This window comes from Podarcis raffonei, chromosome 1, assembly GCF_027172205.1.
Source record: "Podarcis raffonei isolate rPodRaf1 chromosome 1, rPodRaf1.pri, whole genome shotgun sequence".
Classification (NCBI taxonomy): domain Eukaryota; kingdom Metazoa; phylum Chordata; class Lepidosauria; order Squamata; family Lacertidae; genus Podarcis; species Podarcis raffonei.
The window spans coordinates 133,604,824-133,623,021 of NC_070602.1; the positions used below are offsets into that span (position 1 = coordinate 133,604,824).

The window sequence follows — 18,198 nt, forward strand, 5'->3', positions numbered from 1 at the left end:
GCTGCAGAGGAAATATTTGGTGGTCATTAGGAGAGCCAAGTCGGCTTTAGGACTGTTCTGTGTACTAAAATAAAGTGTCTACTGTATTTTTTGAGGGAACCTTTCCTAATTTTGTAGTGTGAAGGATTGGTTTTCTGTGGAGTGTGGCCTAAAATGTGTGTGCACCTTAAAATTATTAAAACACCTTTAATGGTGGTATGTGAGAGAGCAGCTTGCCCGTGGCAGCCCTACTTCTTCATTCCTTGCTACCTTTCTTTCAGAGGGAGCAACGGCACATGGCGACCTTTGTTTCTCCTTGGCCAAATATCACAGAATTTTCTTTTAATTTTTTGCTTGCTGTGTTAAAATAACCTTTCAGACAGACTGTTTCTATGGGTGAGGTAGCAAACAAATATTCATTCAGCTACAAAACAAGATGCCCCTAACCATCAGGAATGTTAGCTCAGCGGGATCCCACCTTTGTCGCCAGTGAAATATACTCGGAGTCAAGAGTAGATTTCATGCTCTTTATTCAGCTCATAGTGGTGAGGAGGCATGGAAGTTCCCCCAGAATGTCTGCTTTATGTACATTATTTACACAATGGGCCCCACGTGATTGGCTAATTCCGGGATTCTCCTGTAGGCCAATCAGGTTGCGGATTCACTTCCACCTGGAGCTGGATTGGGTGGCTCCTGTGGACCAATCAGACTGCTGCCTTCTGGATCCTATTGTTCTAGGATCCTGATTCTGAATCCTATTGTTGTAGAACCAATCAGACTGCTGCATTCTGAATCCTATTGTAGGACCAATCAGACTGCTGCATTTTTGATCTTATTCAACTCAGTACATAACATTATCACTCAAACTGCATGGGAAGCTGAAAAGCACAAACTTATACCCCAAATTAATGTTTATGTCATATTATGGTACTGAGGAAAAGCAGCAGAAACCCATGTCAAGAGGACCCAAAACAGTGGGAGTAGCAGTAGCACCGTCACAACTTGGTCCCCCTTTTGGTCCCCCCTCCCCACAGTGTCCCCTACCTCATTGTTCTGGCCTACCTGGCAGCCAGACAGTGAGCCAAAACCAAGTCCAAAATCCGAGGGTCGATCATTATCTGCAAAGTCCACAGTCCGAGATCCAAAGTTGAAAGGCCAAAGGTCAGGAGACGAGATGCAAGGTCAAATCCAATTCCAAAATCAGGATGCAGTCCAGTGTCAGGTCCAAAGTACAAATCTGTGGAGGTCCAGGAGCATCGAAGACAAGGTCCCTCAACATGGGCAGTTGAGCAGACACAGCACCTCAGCTCTGCTGATTGATTGCAGCATCTGGGCTTGATGCGGCAAGTGACCCTCACCTGGGCTCAGCCTCCTCCAGCTGAGGAATCACATGCCTGCTTCCCCACCTGGCCAGGTAATGAACTGGGCTGCAGGCCCTGGCCTGCCTCTGCTTCCTGGAGTGCCCCGTCTGCTGTTCCCTACACCTCAGGACCCCCCCCCCATGTTCGTGGAGATGGGGGCCCCTCTGGGCCAGGCTTCCTGTGCCCTGGCCCCCGTCCCCTCTTCATCCTTTGTCACCCCATGAGTGCTACCTAACACGCAGTGTAAATTAATAACGCAGAGTCCTCTTCAGTCAAAGAATAAAAGCTTTACTGAGTTAAAACTTGTTTGCAAATAAACAGGATAGTGAACAGAAGATTTAAACTAGCTTCAGAGCACACACAGAGTACAGGCTTCACTGAGCACAGGCGCCATTCCTAAGTTAGGCTTCACACACACACACTGACACCACCCTATGTAGCTCCACACTTTCTGACTTCACACAGTTTGCCTGCAATGAGATACAAATACTTATAAAGAGAACGAGTCATCCTCTAGATGAGTCACAGTGATTCAGCACACTGAATGATTGTGCAGCTTTACAGCATTTCTTAACATTTCTAGACTGCTTTACTGCATCCTTTACTGCTTTACGGGCCATTGGGAGGTTAGGCTGGACCTCGACCAGAGCCAGGGCTTTTTCGACTGTGGCCCCTGTTATGTACTGAAGTTCTCACCCTGGGCCAGCAGGGGGATACTGTAGATAGTTTTCACTCAGGTCCACATATGCAAATAAGGGATTGAAAGTGACGTTCAGTGATTGGATAGTTACAGAAAGTTGTTACAGTTGCCTGGTACTGGAGCTCTATATAGGCAGGCTGGCTGAACCCTTCAGTTCAGTTCAGTTCTGGCCTGTGAATAAACAAGAGCTGTTTGAAGAATCGCTGTGTCGTCTGATATGTTCACCCACAACTTAACAGCCCTGATCTGGTGGAACGCTCTGTCACAAGAGACTAGGGCCCTGCTGGACTTGACATCTTTCCGCAGGGCCTGCAAGACAGAGCTGTTCCGCCTGGCCTTTGGCCAAGGCACAGTCTGACCCCCTCCTTCTGTAATCCTCATAGAACTCTAGCCCAATGGTTGCCATTAATTTGATTCTGAATTGATTTTAGAATGTATTTTAATTAATTGACTGTGTGATTTTATGCACAGTGTGCTATTTTACTTGTTGTTAGCCACTCTGAGCCCAGCTTTGGCAGGGGAGGGCGGGATATAAATAAAAATTTGTTATTATTATTATTCTGCTCTCAAATACCTTTGGCACATGACACTACCTGAGCAACCCCTCCTTCCCCACCCCTAGCTTGCCCCTGTGTGTCCCTGTCACCTGGCTACGCCCCTCGCCGGGATCCTCTTCCTCCTTTCCCTCCTCCCCGTAGTCTTACCAGTTCATGACACTCATCTAAATCTCCGCTTTATGTACTCAGGGACACAGAGCTGGCTCTGGGTAGGGTGTTGAAAATAACAGCAGCAGCAGCAATTTTTTATTCTGTAATATTGCTCAGAAACAAGATGGGAAAAGATAACAATCCAAAAGAGGTGGTTTTCACAGACGACAGCAGCAAACAGGTAAGGAATGGAGGGGAGGCGACAGGGAGGCAACACTTAATCAAAGTGAGCTCAAACCGAGGGCAATTCCACAAGCATGACAAGACTTTTCTGAACTAATACAGTCTCAACTTCAGAGTTGCTGCCGGGTTTGAAAGGATTCTGGATCGGCAGCCTTCCAAGGCCCATCCTCCCCCCTTAGAAGAGAGTTGCTGACCTTCTTACGCTCATAGCCACATTTTGATTTTCTGGCTAATGCTGTGGCTGCTGCCCCCTCTGGTCACTTCTCTCCCCACAGAAAGAGCACACGCTTCATTTCCCCCAAGAGATCTGGTGGGAAACACATAGAACGGGCAGAGGAAATGGGGGTGGGAGCCTAATTCTCAAGGGAGAAACAAATAGTCACCTTCTCCACCGAGAGGGCAGTAGAACTCAGAGGCTTCGCAGGCACCAGGGCAAGATCTCAAGGGCACCTGCGCAAGCGCCATGCAGGGAGCCCCTTGCTGAGATGTGCAGGGTGGCAGAGGGCTTCCCCCCTCTTTTTTAAACTTTAAAAAGGAGAGCATGCTGCTCCCTCTGTACTCCCCCCGCCCACACTTCAGAGCAAAGTGCTGCTCCAGGGGTACTCTGGGAAGCATAGCAAGAGGGAAGCAGTGTGCCAGAGCCACAAATTCCTATTCTGAGTTGAATAGGAGCCAAAATGCAGCAGTCTGACTGGCCCTAGAACAATAGGATCCAGAATGCAGCAGTCTATTGGTCCACAGGAGCCACCCAATCCAGCTCCAGGTGGAAGGGAATCCGCAACCTGATTGGCCTACATGTCAATCCCAGAATTAGCCAATCACGTGGGGCCCATTGTGTAAATAATGTATATAAAGCAGACATTCTGGGGGAACTTCCATTCCTCCTCACCACTATGGGCTGAATAAAGAGCATAAAATCCACTCTCGACTCAGAGTATATTTCACATTCTATGGAGCCGCTTTGCCCTGAAGCTTTGCTAGAAAGTACAGGCAAAAGGGAAGGAGCCTGAACAGTGCGAGCCCCTTCTAAAACTTTTGAAAAGAAAGAACCCTTGTCCCCCCCCCAGTACATCTATGGTTAATTGGAAGCCCCATCTCTCCCTTCCAAAAGGGCTGAGCCTCTTCGGGACTTGAGGGCTCCCTGGGTAGTACAAGGCCTCAACTGCCCCGATTCTCCCATGACGGTCCTGGAATAGGTAAAGCCATCACAGCTTCTGACTCGAAATCAGGACATCCCGATTTCAAGACTTTGTCCCTGCCTCTCTGTCCTAACATGGCGACCCCCTCCAAACTTGGTGGCATGGCCTGATGACGTCATTTGCCAGAACACCGCCAGAAGCAGAGACAGGGAGGGGGGCATGGTTTGGAAGGGGCCACGGTGCAACATCATTAACTGCTGCTTTTGAGGCCAGGAAAGTGCCGGCGCAGCCTGCCTCTTACTTCACCAAATGTTTTTTGAGTCAGACGCAGCCGTGAGTCTCTCATGACATCTGATTTGGTCTTTTGTGTGGCTCTAACTTGACCTTTCAAAGTTGAGTACTTAACTCAATAAAGGAATGCTCTGGCCGTTGTTAAAGGGTGATGCAGAAATACCTATGGCAACTTTGCAAGAGAAGCATGTTATCATCTCATAGAGCAGAGGATCTATTTGGCTTTCATAGGTGTCCTCAGCTCAGGAGCAGCATGTTCCAGTTCTATCACCTTGTGAGCCCTGGCCCTCAGTCCTGATGGTCAGTAACAATGGTTTTACTCTGTTCCTGATTATTTCCACATCTTTTTAAAAAGTGGACATGCTGTCAGCAGCTCTGGAGGAAGACAACGATTTCAGCCCAGAGGTGTTAACAAAGAGATTTAGCAAAAGAAGTAATTTTGACAAAGAATAGGTGCTTGCTGTTTCACTTGCGAATGTACCGGTATTTGTACTTACCATAAGTAAAATCTTCTTAATGATTCTGAATCATACATCTCACATAGGTATGATTCAGAAGGAAAAAGGGTATCCAGCTTTTGTAGCCGGGTGCTCAAGACAATTTTGTAGTAATAGTTCTATTTGAGAGTGAAACCAACTTTCCACAGAGGAAGCTGCTTTTGTTTATTTATCTATCTATTGCATCCACACACCTCAAGGGAATGTACAAAATGTAATAAAAAACAGCTAACAGGATGAAGCACTCTAAGGGAAGTTTGTAATGTGTGAAATTTTAATGTATTTTTAATCTTTGTTGGAAGCCGCCCAGAGTGGCTGGAGTACAAATAATAATAATAATAATAATAATAATAATAATAATAATAATAATAATATAGAAAGATAGCAATAAATGGGAAAACTCAGAGTTGGAAGGGGCCAATGATGGAATCTTTTGCTTAGCCAGGGGCTCAAATTCCAGAAATATGCATTAAGTTTTGAAAGCAAATGGCAAACTATAATTAGTTTGGTGGATGCTTCTGTTCTTCCCCTGAGCAATGGAATCAAGGATTTGATTTGAAAAGCAGCATAGTATAACATTAAGTCAGCCATTCCAATCCCTACTTTTGTTCTATGTCTGTAGAGAATTTTGTTGCTTATCCCAGATTTTTTTGCCTCCTGACACAAATGCATCGAGTTTGTTTTGCCATTTCTTTAGCTGGAGGGGTGGGAATAGGCAAAACTTGGGGGGGAAAGAGTTAGAACTTAGGTAACACAGACATTTTGACCACACCAATCACCCAAGCCAGCTAAGGCGGAGATCTTTCCATTTCCTAAGTTCTTGTTGAATGCCTTTATACAGTCCCCTATAGTTTCTAAGTCCCAGTTGTCTTGTGCCTGCGATGAGGTTAATAGCTAAGTACTTAAATCTTCCATGCACTGTGACAAATGGAGAGGAAACTAGTCACAAGTCTCTTCTAGTGTTGTCTAAATTGATAGGAAAGAGCACGGATTTAGAATAGTTGATTTGCAATCCTGCTACAACTGTGATACGTTTCTGTCATTGTGACTCAAGGGCTGCTGTTGGATTTTGCAAAAATAAGAGGGTGTCATCTGCAAACAAATTCACTTTGTGTACCTCATTCTGCATGTTGACCCCATCTATAGAAGCATCTACGTAGTTGCATGACTAGTAGCTCTATGACCAGCGCAAACAACAATGGCAACAGAGGGCAGCTCTTTAAGAGACCTGTAGCCATTGATTGAAATGATTGCCTTTGATTTGGAGTATAGTTGCTTAATGAGGTGCAAGAACTTAGATCCAAATTTAAATTTGTTTAGAAAGTGTGTCAAAAACAATGAATCAATTCTTTCAAAAGCCTTATAGTCATCAAGAGAGAGCAATGAACCAGCTCTTTTCTTTCCATTCGACTCGTGCATCATGTTAATAATCAGTAGGTTACACCCTGAACTTGATTGCACAGGTTTTGCCTACACAATTTCAGCCAAGATCACTTCTTGAGAGTCATGCAAGAAGGGAGCAATCATGGTGATGAGATCTGAACCAAGGGCTTTACACCTCAGTGTCATTACAGTTCAATCGGCTGTGTCTCACCTCCTCTGTCCAACTAGGTGCAAGAGCTTAAAGGCTCTGCAACAAAGGAGTCCCAAACTTGATAGGTAACAGCTGATTCTGGCTGCACAATCTGTGGCACAACAATCTTTGATAATGTTCTTGCACTATCTCTTGTGCAAGAAGTATAACACCAAGTGACTTTAACTTGGTGCTATGCTGGGTACAGGGTGGCGCTGTGGGTTAAACCACAGAGCCTAGGACTTGCCGATCAGAAGGTTGGCGGTTCGAATCCCCGCAATGGGGTGAGCTCCCTTGTTTGGTCCCTGCTCCTGCCAACCTAGCAGATGGAAAGCACGTCAAAGTGCAAGTAGATAAATAGGTACCGCTCTGGCAGGAAGGTAAACGGCGTTTCCGTGCGCTGCTCTGGTTCGCCAGAAGCAGCTTAGTCATGCTGGCCACATGACCCGGAAGCTGTACGCTGGCTCCCTTGGCCAATAAAGCGAGATGAGCGCCGCAACCCCAGAGTCGGTCACGACTGGCCCTAATGGTCAGGGATCCCTTTACCTTTACCTTTATGCTGGATACAACCCAATATCTTTTCCTCAAATGGTTTTTTTAAAAAAGCAAAGCAGACAGAACTTAAAAACAAAACAAAACAAAATTTAATAGATCTTGTGCACCACTTCACAATATTTACACGGTTAAATAGGTTTACCAACTTCAGTATAGCTGCTAACATCAATTAACATTAATTCTCGTGTATTTGAGTAGGCAAATACCTGCTGAAAACACAGGCGGCACCAATTTATAAACCCACACACATATTAACAAATCAATAAGCAAACAAAGCTTAGTCAGACAATAGGGAGCAAACATTTTTCCTGGATTATGTCCAGTGTTGTCACAATGAAGCATTTTGAGTTTGGGTGGACCCTTGGCAACAGACTGGAGACGTGGCAGGCAGGGGAAAGGGTCTTAGCGTCTTCCCTGTACTTTTTCCTGAAGTGAACCAACCATATATTTGGGAAATCAGCTAGGGAGAAAGCTACCAGGTGAGAGAGATGAAAGGGAGAAATAGCAGGAGGCAATTGGGTTAAGCACTCCCTGTCCTGACTGCTGCTTTTCTTCTCCAAATCACAACCTTCACTCCTCTCAAGTGTTTGATGGAACCACAGGTTCCAAGACCTGGGCCTGCTGCCAAAGGTCTAGTTTCATGCTCAAGCACATGCCACCCCCACAGAAATCAATTGGACATAAAATTACTAAAATCTGGGCAGCTCATTTCCACTAATGTTCTACAAAAACAACCCTGACAATGTGAGTCCAAGCTTGTATTTCCCTTTCATTTACGTTCTGCTTTTTCAACAATGTTGTTTTCCCCCCAGTAGCTGTTGTCAAATGAGCTGAGGGAAAGAGATAATGTATTTTCAAGTTTCTCCACTGCAGATCAAAGTCGAATCCTCATCATACTTTTCCTAGAAAGCTTTGTACTTTGTTCTTAGTATGAGGACTGTAGCTCAGTGGAAAAAGCAAACGTCCTGCATGCATAAAGCTCCTTAATCAAGTCCTGACATCTCCAAATAGGCCTGGGACAAACTCCTGTCTGAAACTCTGGAAAGGTGATGCTAGATGAATCAACCGTCAGGCTTGCTATAAGGTTGGTTTCTGTGTTCCGATTAGCTGTTCTGGGCTGTAGTTCTAGGCTGAAGCACCTGCTCTGAAGGCAAGAGGTCCTAGGGTAGGACAAGTGGTGGATAAGACAAGAAAAATGTTGAACTGTGGCAGCTGTGGAAAATTCCAGGCACGTTCCACCGTATGTAGTGGGCATGCAAAATAACAAAAGCAATCTGGGAAATAATATATAATGAACTGAAAAAATGTTTAAAATAACCTTTGTGAAAAAACTAGCTTTTCTATTGGGCGTTTTTGGTGCTGAAAAACCAAAGGAGCTGAAAAGACTATTTAAGTATACGACAAAAGCAGCATGGATACTTTTGGCCCGGAGATGGAAAGAAGACAAAGTCCCGTCCAGAGATGAATGGCTGATAAAGATGATGGATTACGCTGAAATGGCAAAAATGACCGGGAAGATCAGAAATCAAGAAGACTGAAATTTTAATAAGGAATGGGAAAAAATTATAAGTTACCTTGGAGAAAACTGTAAGCAACTAAAAACTTTGGCAGGTCTATAACAATACTTGTAATGTAACAAGAACTATGGGGAAATGGGGAACTTTAAGAAAATGGAGAATCTTATAAGATGTAGTTGAAAAAGGAATATCATTGGAACTCATGGAGGGGCACAGGAAAGTCGAAGGAATCAGGCAATCCTTTATGATTATGATTATGATTTGAACACAAATGTAAACTGCAAAAACCAATAAAAAAATTGTAAAAAAGAAAGGAAAAGGCAAACTCCACAATGTGGTTGAATAATGGGAGATGAACGAGAGGCCAAATGGGTTTTTTTCCTTCCACACAGCACATAAGCTATGGCATTCACCATGAAAAGTGAACAGCGCAAAAGGCTTTCAACACCTGCTACCCATGAAGGCTGTGTATTACCTCCCAGACTGCAGGCAGTGGTCTCCAAATACCAGTTGCTCGGCAACAAAGTGGGGAAAGCGCTGCTTGCAGACTCCAATAGGCACCTGGTCAGCCGCTAGAAGAACAGGAGAATTTGGGCCTTTGGACTTCATATATAAGTTTGTGTGTGTGAATGGTGTGTGATGCTTCCATTAATCGAAATACTTCTCTTCTGCCTAAACTCCGCTGAATTTCGACTTCACTGGTGCCCCTGATGTTTTTAAGGCAGAAAAAACCTCCTGCTAACACAGGGAGATCATGCAGTGCAGAAATGCTTGTGAGGCTCCTGGGTCATGAAGAGCTCAATAGAAAATGTGCTTTGCAAGCAGAAAACGCCATGCTCTCTATGGTGAGGAAGCCCTGGTTGCAGCTCTGAGAGAAGCTTTGGCCTGAGACAGCGACGAGCCCATTGATGACAGTGGGCTACGCAGATCTGAGTCAGCACATGACATGAGCTGTGTCTGAGGAAGCCTTTGATGAAGATGAGCCAAGATGGCGGGCTCTGATGCAGAGCTTAGTTACTTGGGTAGGAGAAGACGGGCCTGCCCATTATTATTTTTAATTCCCGGCCTCTCTTTCATGCCTGTGCCTCTCAGGCTTGCTAAAGTGCTGCCTCTACTTCAGCCCTGCTCTCCGTCACCTCCTCATTAAGGGAGCCTGTGCAACGGCCCTGAAGTGTAAAGGGCTCCTTGAGAGAAATGGCATCCAGCTTTTTCTCCTCCTCCTCTTCTTCTTTTTCAGCCTCTTCATGAGTCCACCGGCGCACACAGTCCTGTTCAGAGTTGCTTCTAACATACCCGGGCAAAGTTATCTGGGTGTCGTTCTGCCGGGTGACGTTCTTGCCAGCCCTGGTGGAAATCACTACCATGCGGGAACTGGCCGCCATCTGAGACTGGCTGCTGGTGCTGTGCGTCATGTTCGTGTGGACAGAGCCGTAGCGATAGCTCCCACAAGGAGCCGTCCTCTCCCAGTCCACAGCCAGGTTCCACCTAGCCCAGGTCTTCTTGATCTCAGCCTGCACCTAGAAGGGAAGGAAATGGCCGGATCAAAACACAAAGGAAGAGTGTTAGGCCAATGTTGTCGTCTTCTTCTTCTTTAAAAAATAATTTTGAATATAGGAACAAACATACAGCTCCCCTGTTCCTCACCATAACAACTGCAACTACGTCCAGTTGTGTTTGTAATAATAAAATGAAACATTCATTCAATTAATACTTGCTTGGACTGCCAAATTAAACTTGGAGCCATGCCTACTCTTCAGCAGAAGCATTAAGGGGCAAGAGGAAGCTGTGGTGAGTGGGTAGGAGAGCACAATAATGTATGTTTTGGAGGTATATACGGTATATTAAAAAAACTATTCAACAGAAGGACAGAGAGCCACACCAGACACAGAAGCTCTGCTGAAACAACAAGAGCTGGTTATTTATTTATTTAGCTCTTATTTCTAACACCATGAGGTCTAGAAACATTTTTAAAAATAGAGAGATCTTATCTGGAATCTACATCAAATATTAGTTTCAGTCACTGCACAAAACGACCTAAAAACATGAAATTTAATTATTACGTTGCACTTTGTGAGAACTATTTAAGAGAGAAAAAGTTATTCAAGTGTTTATATGTCATGGTCATTACTCAAATCTCTCTGTCTCTCCTTCTTTCCCACCCTTAGCAAACCTGAAGAATAATGCCCAGAGGGCAGTAAGTTAATTAAACCAAGTAATGAGGTGCAACAAGTGTGGTAAATTACAAATGAGGTCCTATCACTCATTTCTAATGGAAACAAGCTTTCTCTCCTGCCTCCACCTTGTGCTGGCATATGGCTGGAGAGAGTCCTTACTGGTTTTTAACAAACTGCACTTTCTTAGACAGAACCCAAGGGTGCCATACTCTAGAAGTAAAACCAATGCAATCTAATTGGAAGCATTTTGTAAGAAGAGAAATCGAAATTATAAATAGAAGCTGGGATCCAAAGCAACACACAGTCTTCCTCTCATGCTTCACAGGTCATTTCAATCACACATATATAATTACTGTATTTTTCGCTCTATAAGACGCACCAGACCACAAGACGCACCTAGTTTTTGGAGGAGGAAAACAAGAAAAAAAATATTCTGAATCTCAGAAGCCAGAACAGCAAGAGGGATCGCTGCGCAGCGAAAGCAGTGATCCCTCTTGCTGTTCTGGCTTCTGGGATAGCTGCGCAGCCTGCATTCACTCCATAAGACACACACACATTTCCCCTTACTTTTTAGGAGGGAAAAAGTGAGTCTTATAGAGCAAAAAATACGGTATGTGTTTCTTTATACCTAAACATCTGCTTTATTAAAAATGTGCGTGCGTGTGTGTGTGTGTGTGCGTGCGCACGCGCGGCTTGGAACAGGTAGCAACTTCTTAAAATCTCGTTCACTGTCCCAAATGCACCTGCTGACTAGGCCATGGCCACCACAGCTAGGAAGGCCACCTGTCCCAATTCATCCAGTGCCTTACCTCTCCATTACAGTAGCAATAGAGGATGGAGACAAAGAAACCCTGCAGAAGAACAAAGAACAATTAAAGAATATCAGTCATTTCACCATCTCCACTTTGAGGCAATAATTACACATGGATGCAGCTGAACTGAAATTTGTGCACGAGGGGCTAAAAAGTGAGATGAAATATTTTAATATTTCAGTAATTATATATATATATATATATATATATATATATATATATATATATATAATAAGCGCATCCTTTGAGCCAAACGGCAGCTCCGGTATGTCTGCTGGCCCTAAGCCAATTGACACCATCTGCAAGGAAGATACTCAGATGCCCTATTAACTGATGCCCCCGATGGCCTGGCACAGGAGCCGTTTCTTCAGGACTGGCTCTTGCACCCAGGAGAATACTTGAAGGACTCAACAGCAGAGCCGGAGCCTTTCCCATGGAATCAGCACCCTACCAGGGTGCAAGAATACATCACCAGTTCTTTGAAACAAAATCTCGCACTTGCACCAGAGCACTGAACCAAAAAACGAGAAAGTCCCAGCCAAAGAAGAATTTGATAACCAAGATGATGGACTATGCTGAATGGTGAAGATAACTCTGAAGATCAGACACCAAGATGATAAAAAAATAGTCAAGAATGGAAATTTTTTAATAGAGTATCTTAAAGACCACTGTAGATATCTAAAAACGCTAGCAGGATTGTTATAACACTTAAAAAAGGATAAACATGAAATTGAAAAATGTAATTAGATGCAATAGAACGAATACAAAAAATTGGAAACCATGGGGCGGGAAGTCTGGGGATTTAAGTAATCTCAGATGTGTACAAATTGAAAATGTTTTAAATGTATATGAACATTGTTATAAAAAAACCAAAAATAAAGTATTAAAAAACAAAAGCAAAAGACGAGACATTCCAGGATCAAACCAGAAGCTGGGAATGGCTTCCATGATCTGGGATGTCTCACTAAAAATGGGGCAATTGGCAGGTCTGTGCAAATCAGCCCCAGTCCACATTTGGATGGGTGATTTAAATGTTGCCTCAGCCGTGTAAGAGTGAGTCACAACAAATGAGTGGGCTAAATCCGATGGGTTACAAAAAAAACCCACAACAACCCACAAACCCTGTTGTCATTAACACATTTGTGATAATAGCATTTTCTAAACAAACAAGTTGGAGAGAAGACAAATTTTGGGAACTGGTGGTCCAGGGTTTAAATGAAGTGAGATCATCACAGGAAGTCTCAATTCCTACCTCTGATTGGGTTAAATATTTCTCCAATATATGTGGTGGTCAGTCTGGACAATCACACATGCCAGTAGTGTGTAATGATTTCTCAAACACAACTAGTCTCCTGTATGAGACAAAGGCCCTTATTTCCTGCCTGAAATCGAAGAAAACTCCTGGATAATATTTGCTTCCCTCTGAGCTCTACAAGGATTGCATTTAATGGTGGAGACCTATCCTGGCTGACTTATTTACCAGCATAAACAGCACAGACTAAATGCCCTCTGGGTAGACAATGAAAGTCATTTTAGTGATTTGTAAGAAAGGGAATATGAAGGAGCCACAAAACTATTGGCCAATTAGCTGGTTAGACTTCTCCAAACTATATGCACAGTATTTCCTTCAACAATTAACTGACTGGATGCAAAATGGCAACGCTATTCATGTAGAACAAGCGGGGTTCAAAGGACTGATCAATGTTTCACTCTGAACCATATTGTAAGGAAATACACAAAGAAGAAGAAACTTTATGCAGCTTCCATTCATCTTTCTGCGGCATTCAATTCTATTTATCGAAATAGACTGTGGGAGAAATTTCAAATTGCCAACGCTGACTGTAGATTTCTGCTATTGATTCAAGAACTATACAGCAACACAGGAAATACAAACAAGTCATCGCTTCTATTATATTGTAACTTAAAAAAAACCTGATGCTTATTGCTGTGATCATCTCAAGTGATCTGCTTTGTGAGTTTCACCTGAGGCTGCGTTTGGACCGCGCATTTAAAACGCATGGGGCAGGAGTCAACTGCATCCCCTCAGCGGAAGCCCTAGTCAAGGACTTCGGCTTTCCCACCTCTCCTCCCTCTGTGCCTCCAGAAATGGGCTGAGGGCTGGGGGGTGGGGAGGTTGCCACTCCAACACCAGAAACCAAAAGAGTCTCAGCCTGTTGGGAAAAGGAAGCAGGTTTTATAAGAGACAAACAGAATCAGAGGCATAGATCTTCACAGGGCCTTCCTGTGGCAATCCACAAAGAAAACAAGAAAACAACGGAAGAGTTTTGCAGCACCTACTTTGCTGCAAATGCACATATACAGCTGCAGCTGAGTTTGGATGATCAAAGGCTGGCCCTTTCAGCGCTTTACAAAAAAACCAAAAAACCAGACTCACAGGAAACAAACAAGGGGATTATATAATAGCTTTAAACATGTGTCACTTTAGCAGAGAGCCAAAGAGAAGGAAGAAAGAAGATGCAATGTTTGGATTCATATTCATTTTGTCTTCCCTCTTCTGCATCTGTTAAAAGTTTCAAGGTGCATTTACAGCACGAGTGCTGACCCAGTGGCCTTTCAGAGATTGTTGGACTCCAATTTGAATCTGCCCCAACATGGCCAGTGGGTGAGGGTGACAGGAGTTGAAGCCCGGCAACCTCTGGAGCTAGACACCCCACCCACCCCCCCAAAAAATCAGTGAAAACTGGTTGCATGAGTTTGCAGCAGAAGCCTGCTCTGCACAGCACTGATTGGCTAAATCTTCCTCCAGTTCCTGCAGCAGTTTTGCACAACATTATTACAATGGGGAGAATTTTTTCTTTTTTTAGATCACTTTATTGCTTTATAAGGGACACGGGTGGCGCTGTGGGTTAAAGCCTCAGCGCTTAGGACTTGCCGATCGAAAGGTCGGCGGTTCGAATCCCCGCGGCGGGGTGCGCTCCTGTCGCTTGGTCCCAGCGCCTGCCAACCTAGCAGTTCGAAAGCACCCCAGGGTGCAAGTAGATAAATAGGGACCGCTTACTAGTGGGAAGGTAAACGGCGTTCCGTGTGCTGCGCTGGCTCGCCAGATGCAGCTTCGTCACGCTGGCCACGTGACCCGGAAGTGTCTGCGGACAGCGCTGGCCCCCGGCCTCTTAAGTGAGATGGGCGCACAACCCTAGAGTCTGTCAAGACTGGCCCGTACGGGCAGGGGTACCTTTACCTTTACCTATTGCTTTATAATTGGGGGGGAAATCAATAAAATATCAATAAAAACCCCCAAAACAACAGGTAGCACTTCTTGTTCTAAAATGGTTGCAAATGAGCGATTTATGGGAAACTTTAAAACATTTCTGAAGGAAGCCACCAAGCCAACCTAAACTGGGAAGGGCTGGTGATGGGGCAGGCATGGAGAGAGAAAGAGAGACCAGTCACTAAATCAGCGCTGGAATCATTGGTATTTACACCTGCCTTCTGCATAGTAAAAGATACTGAGCTCACCCTGCAAGGGGGGGGGAGAGCACAGCAAATGCAAACTCTTAAAGTTAACCTAGGCACAAGATTAATTGCATGGATGCAATTAAAATGCATCTTTCTTTAAAGGTAAAGATGCAGACGTAAATAGCAGCTGCAGGCAAGGAGGCCTTAAGCAGGTGTGGGACTGTGGGAGTGGGAAAGGCCAACACCATCTTGGCAGAAATCCTTCTGCAAGCTGCTATTTGCATCAGAAGGGAAATAGCTATTTCCAAATGCAAATAGCAGATTTGGGGGGGAGGTGCAATTTTTACCAGTCCCAGTCTTGTTCAGCCCCTCCTGCTGTTGCTATTTAGGTTTAAAGAAGCACAAGCATCCCAATTAAGTTTGGCACTCTCCCAAAATGGTTCCAGTTCTCCAGCCCTCGGAGGTACAAGAGGTCCCCTTGCATGTTCCAGAGTCTTGGACAAATACCTTCTTGCCACATTCAGCTGCCCGTGAAGGATCTACTCCCAGACACAACCTCCTCTCCAGTTAGCATAAGTGAACAGTTACGGCTTATAAGCACCAACATCAGCACACCTGGAATGAGTTGAAGAAGAGTTCGCAGTGCATCCGGATCTCCCAGCCCAGCCCAGTGAACGTGTGAGGCAGGCATACGAAGACAAAGTAATGCACACCAAAGACAAGGACCAGGATCAAGGTGGATTTGGCTAGTTTTCTAGAAGAGGGAAGAGAAGTTGTTGCCGTTATCACCATCAGTCATTCCAACAAAGTGCTAGATGCTGCACAGAAAAGTGTCATAGCCTACAATCCCTGAGGCTGCCTAAATCTCCTTGAGCACAATAGGATATACCGTATTTTTCGCTCTATAAGATGCACCAGACAACAAGAGGTTTGGAGTTTTTGGAGGAGGAAAACAAGAAAAAAAATATTCTGAATCTCAGAAGCCAGTACAGCAAGAGGGATCACTGCGCAGTGAAAGCAGCAATCCCTCTTGCTCTTCTGGCTTCTGGGAGAGCTGTGCAGCCTGCATTCACTCCATAAGACGCACACACATTTCCCCTTACTTTTTAGAAGGGAAAAAGTGAGTCTTATAGAGCAAAAAAACCAGTAATCAGCCTAACTCTCAACAGAATTGCAGACATGCAATCTTATTCAAGTAGGAGTTGCCCAAGGACCATAGCGTACTCCAGTCCCCTGACATTTCATCGCCTGTGAAAACTGGAGGATTTATTGGTGCTCTTGGGCTTCTTTTTCGTTCCTTGTGTTTCTGACTGTCTGGCTTGTATTTACAGCCAGATGGGACAATTACGCACAACCAACAAGAGCCCCTTAGATGTTCCCTGTCCCTAGAACCAATTCTTCCATCTGCTGTGGAGATCAGAGGCCTACCTCACTTTCTCACTGGGCGCCTGTAGATCCTATCAGCAACAATGGCTCCCATTATCCTTGGAAGCTCAAAGCCCTGATGATCTACAGCGATCATCTTTCCTTCCTGCTGCCTGTGCACAGGGAAGGCTGAGAGAAACTCACTGACTCTGACTTTTGGTTCTTGAGAGAGCACGTCCCACAAAGAGCAAGGCTTTTTTTCACCAGAACTCAGTTCCAGCCCCTCTCAGGTGGGGGCCATTGCCTTTATAAGAAAACAAGGGAGATGTTCCTGCACCTCTTTCTAGAAAAATTGCACTGATATATACATACGGTATATATACATATGCATATGCACATACATCTCTCTTTTGTGTTGCAGAAACAAAGCTGATTTCTCCCTGCCTCCTTCTGCTTTCCTTTCTGCTTCTCAACAATCATCTTTAGTATGAAGAAGAGGTCTGAAAAAGCTCAGTACATTCCCAGAGACACCAACAGCTTATTACAGTGCAGTACAGAAAAAACTACATTCTGCTTGGCTCTTTCTTCCAAATAAGAACTAATATGACTGCAGATGAAGCTGTTTCTGCAGTTATTGTAGGCTCTCTCAATTAGTATGGCTACTTCAACGAGAAAACAGAAAGATACACTTTGAGTTGTTGCTCACGAGAACTTGCACAGTGGTGAAGAGGGAGGTTTGAAGGGGGAGGGGTCCCAGAGACACAAAACCCATTTGCTCACTTGAATCACAGTCTCCCAGGGTGCATTTTAAAGAGATCTATGCCAAATTAGGAGTCCAAGTATGGGTCAGCTTTATTCTTATCCCCCCCCGCCCACTTTCTTTTCTTCCATTTATATCCCACCTTCCCTCCAATAAACAAAGCAGCATACCTGGTACTTCCTCCCCCTTTTCCTCTCACAGCAATCCTGTGAGGGAGGTTTGGCTGATAGATGGTTTGAGGCCACCTCAGTGAGCCACATGGCTGAGTGAAGATTTGAACCCGAGTCTTCCCACTTCTAGTCAGGCACATGGTAACTATACCATACTGGATCAGTTAAGGCTGGATTTCTATGTGAGCATCCTGGCATCCTGAATAAGGCCACCGTCTTATAATCAAACTTCGGCCTTTAAATCTTACCAGCCATTGTAGGCAGCCATCTTTGAAAACACCAACCAACCAACCAACCAACCAAGAATGCCCCCATGATATAGAACAAGGCAGTGTCATTCCCATGGGGCCATTCTCAATTACAGACACTGCAGGGCTGCCTTTTTGTTGCAGTTCAGCCACCACCTGAACCTCTGGCAAATCCCCTTTTCATCAGTTAAAAGAAAGGCTCGCCATCTCTACAAGCCACAAATATCTAATAGAAGCTATTCCCACCCTCTCCAAGAAAGGTCAGAGCTGAATACTTCAGCCCAGAATAACACTCACATTAAGGAGTTTATGCTCAGGGAGGGTTGCGATGCTTAAGATGAGTGGAGAAGTATTCTATTTTTAAAATGCTTCTAGTCAATTTTTGAACAGCTCTCCTTTTTCAGCCTTCTTGAAATCTGCCTCACATCAGAAGTAAACAGCTGACAAATATTGATTATATCCCTAATTCATACTTGAAAATCTTCATATATATGCAATATATATGCATCTGATATATATGATATATATATTCAATATATATGCATCTGATTTAAAATTATGATAAGTGATACTTGAGAGCCATTCTTGGAGCTGGGTGCCTCTGGGAATGATGAAATCAATTAGCATATAAGTTACATTAATATAAACATTGAAGAAGTGAATTATTCATATGGGGAGTTCACAAAACTAGTATTTTCTCTGGGGATGTTTTCAGCATAAGAAATAAGTTATAGCCCTTGACGTATTCAG

At 44.3% G+C, this 18,198-nt stretch overlaps 1 protein-coding gene across 1 annotated transcript in view; it reads right to left on the minus strand.

The window, feature by feature from the left end:
• Positions 1–9,105: 9,105 nt before the first annotated feature.
• PTH2R (parathyroid hormone 2 receptor) overlaps positions 9,106–18,198 on the minus strand; it is a 35,649-nt gene continuing 26,556 nt past the window's right edge. Inside the window, exons 11-13 of the mRNA XM_053362946.1 lie at positions 15,521–15,659; positions 11,486–11,527; positions 9,106–10,019 (exon numbers count right to left, since the gene is read on the minus strand). Of these exons, the coding sequence (XP_053218921.1) occupies positions 9,600–10,019; positions 11,486–11,527; positions 15,521–15,659 (601 nt within the window). The 3' untranslated portion in view covers positions 9,106–9,599. The remainder of the gene's footprint in view (positions 10,020–11,485; positions 11,528–15,520; positions 15,660–18,198) is intronic.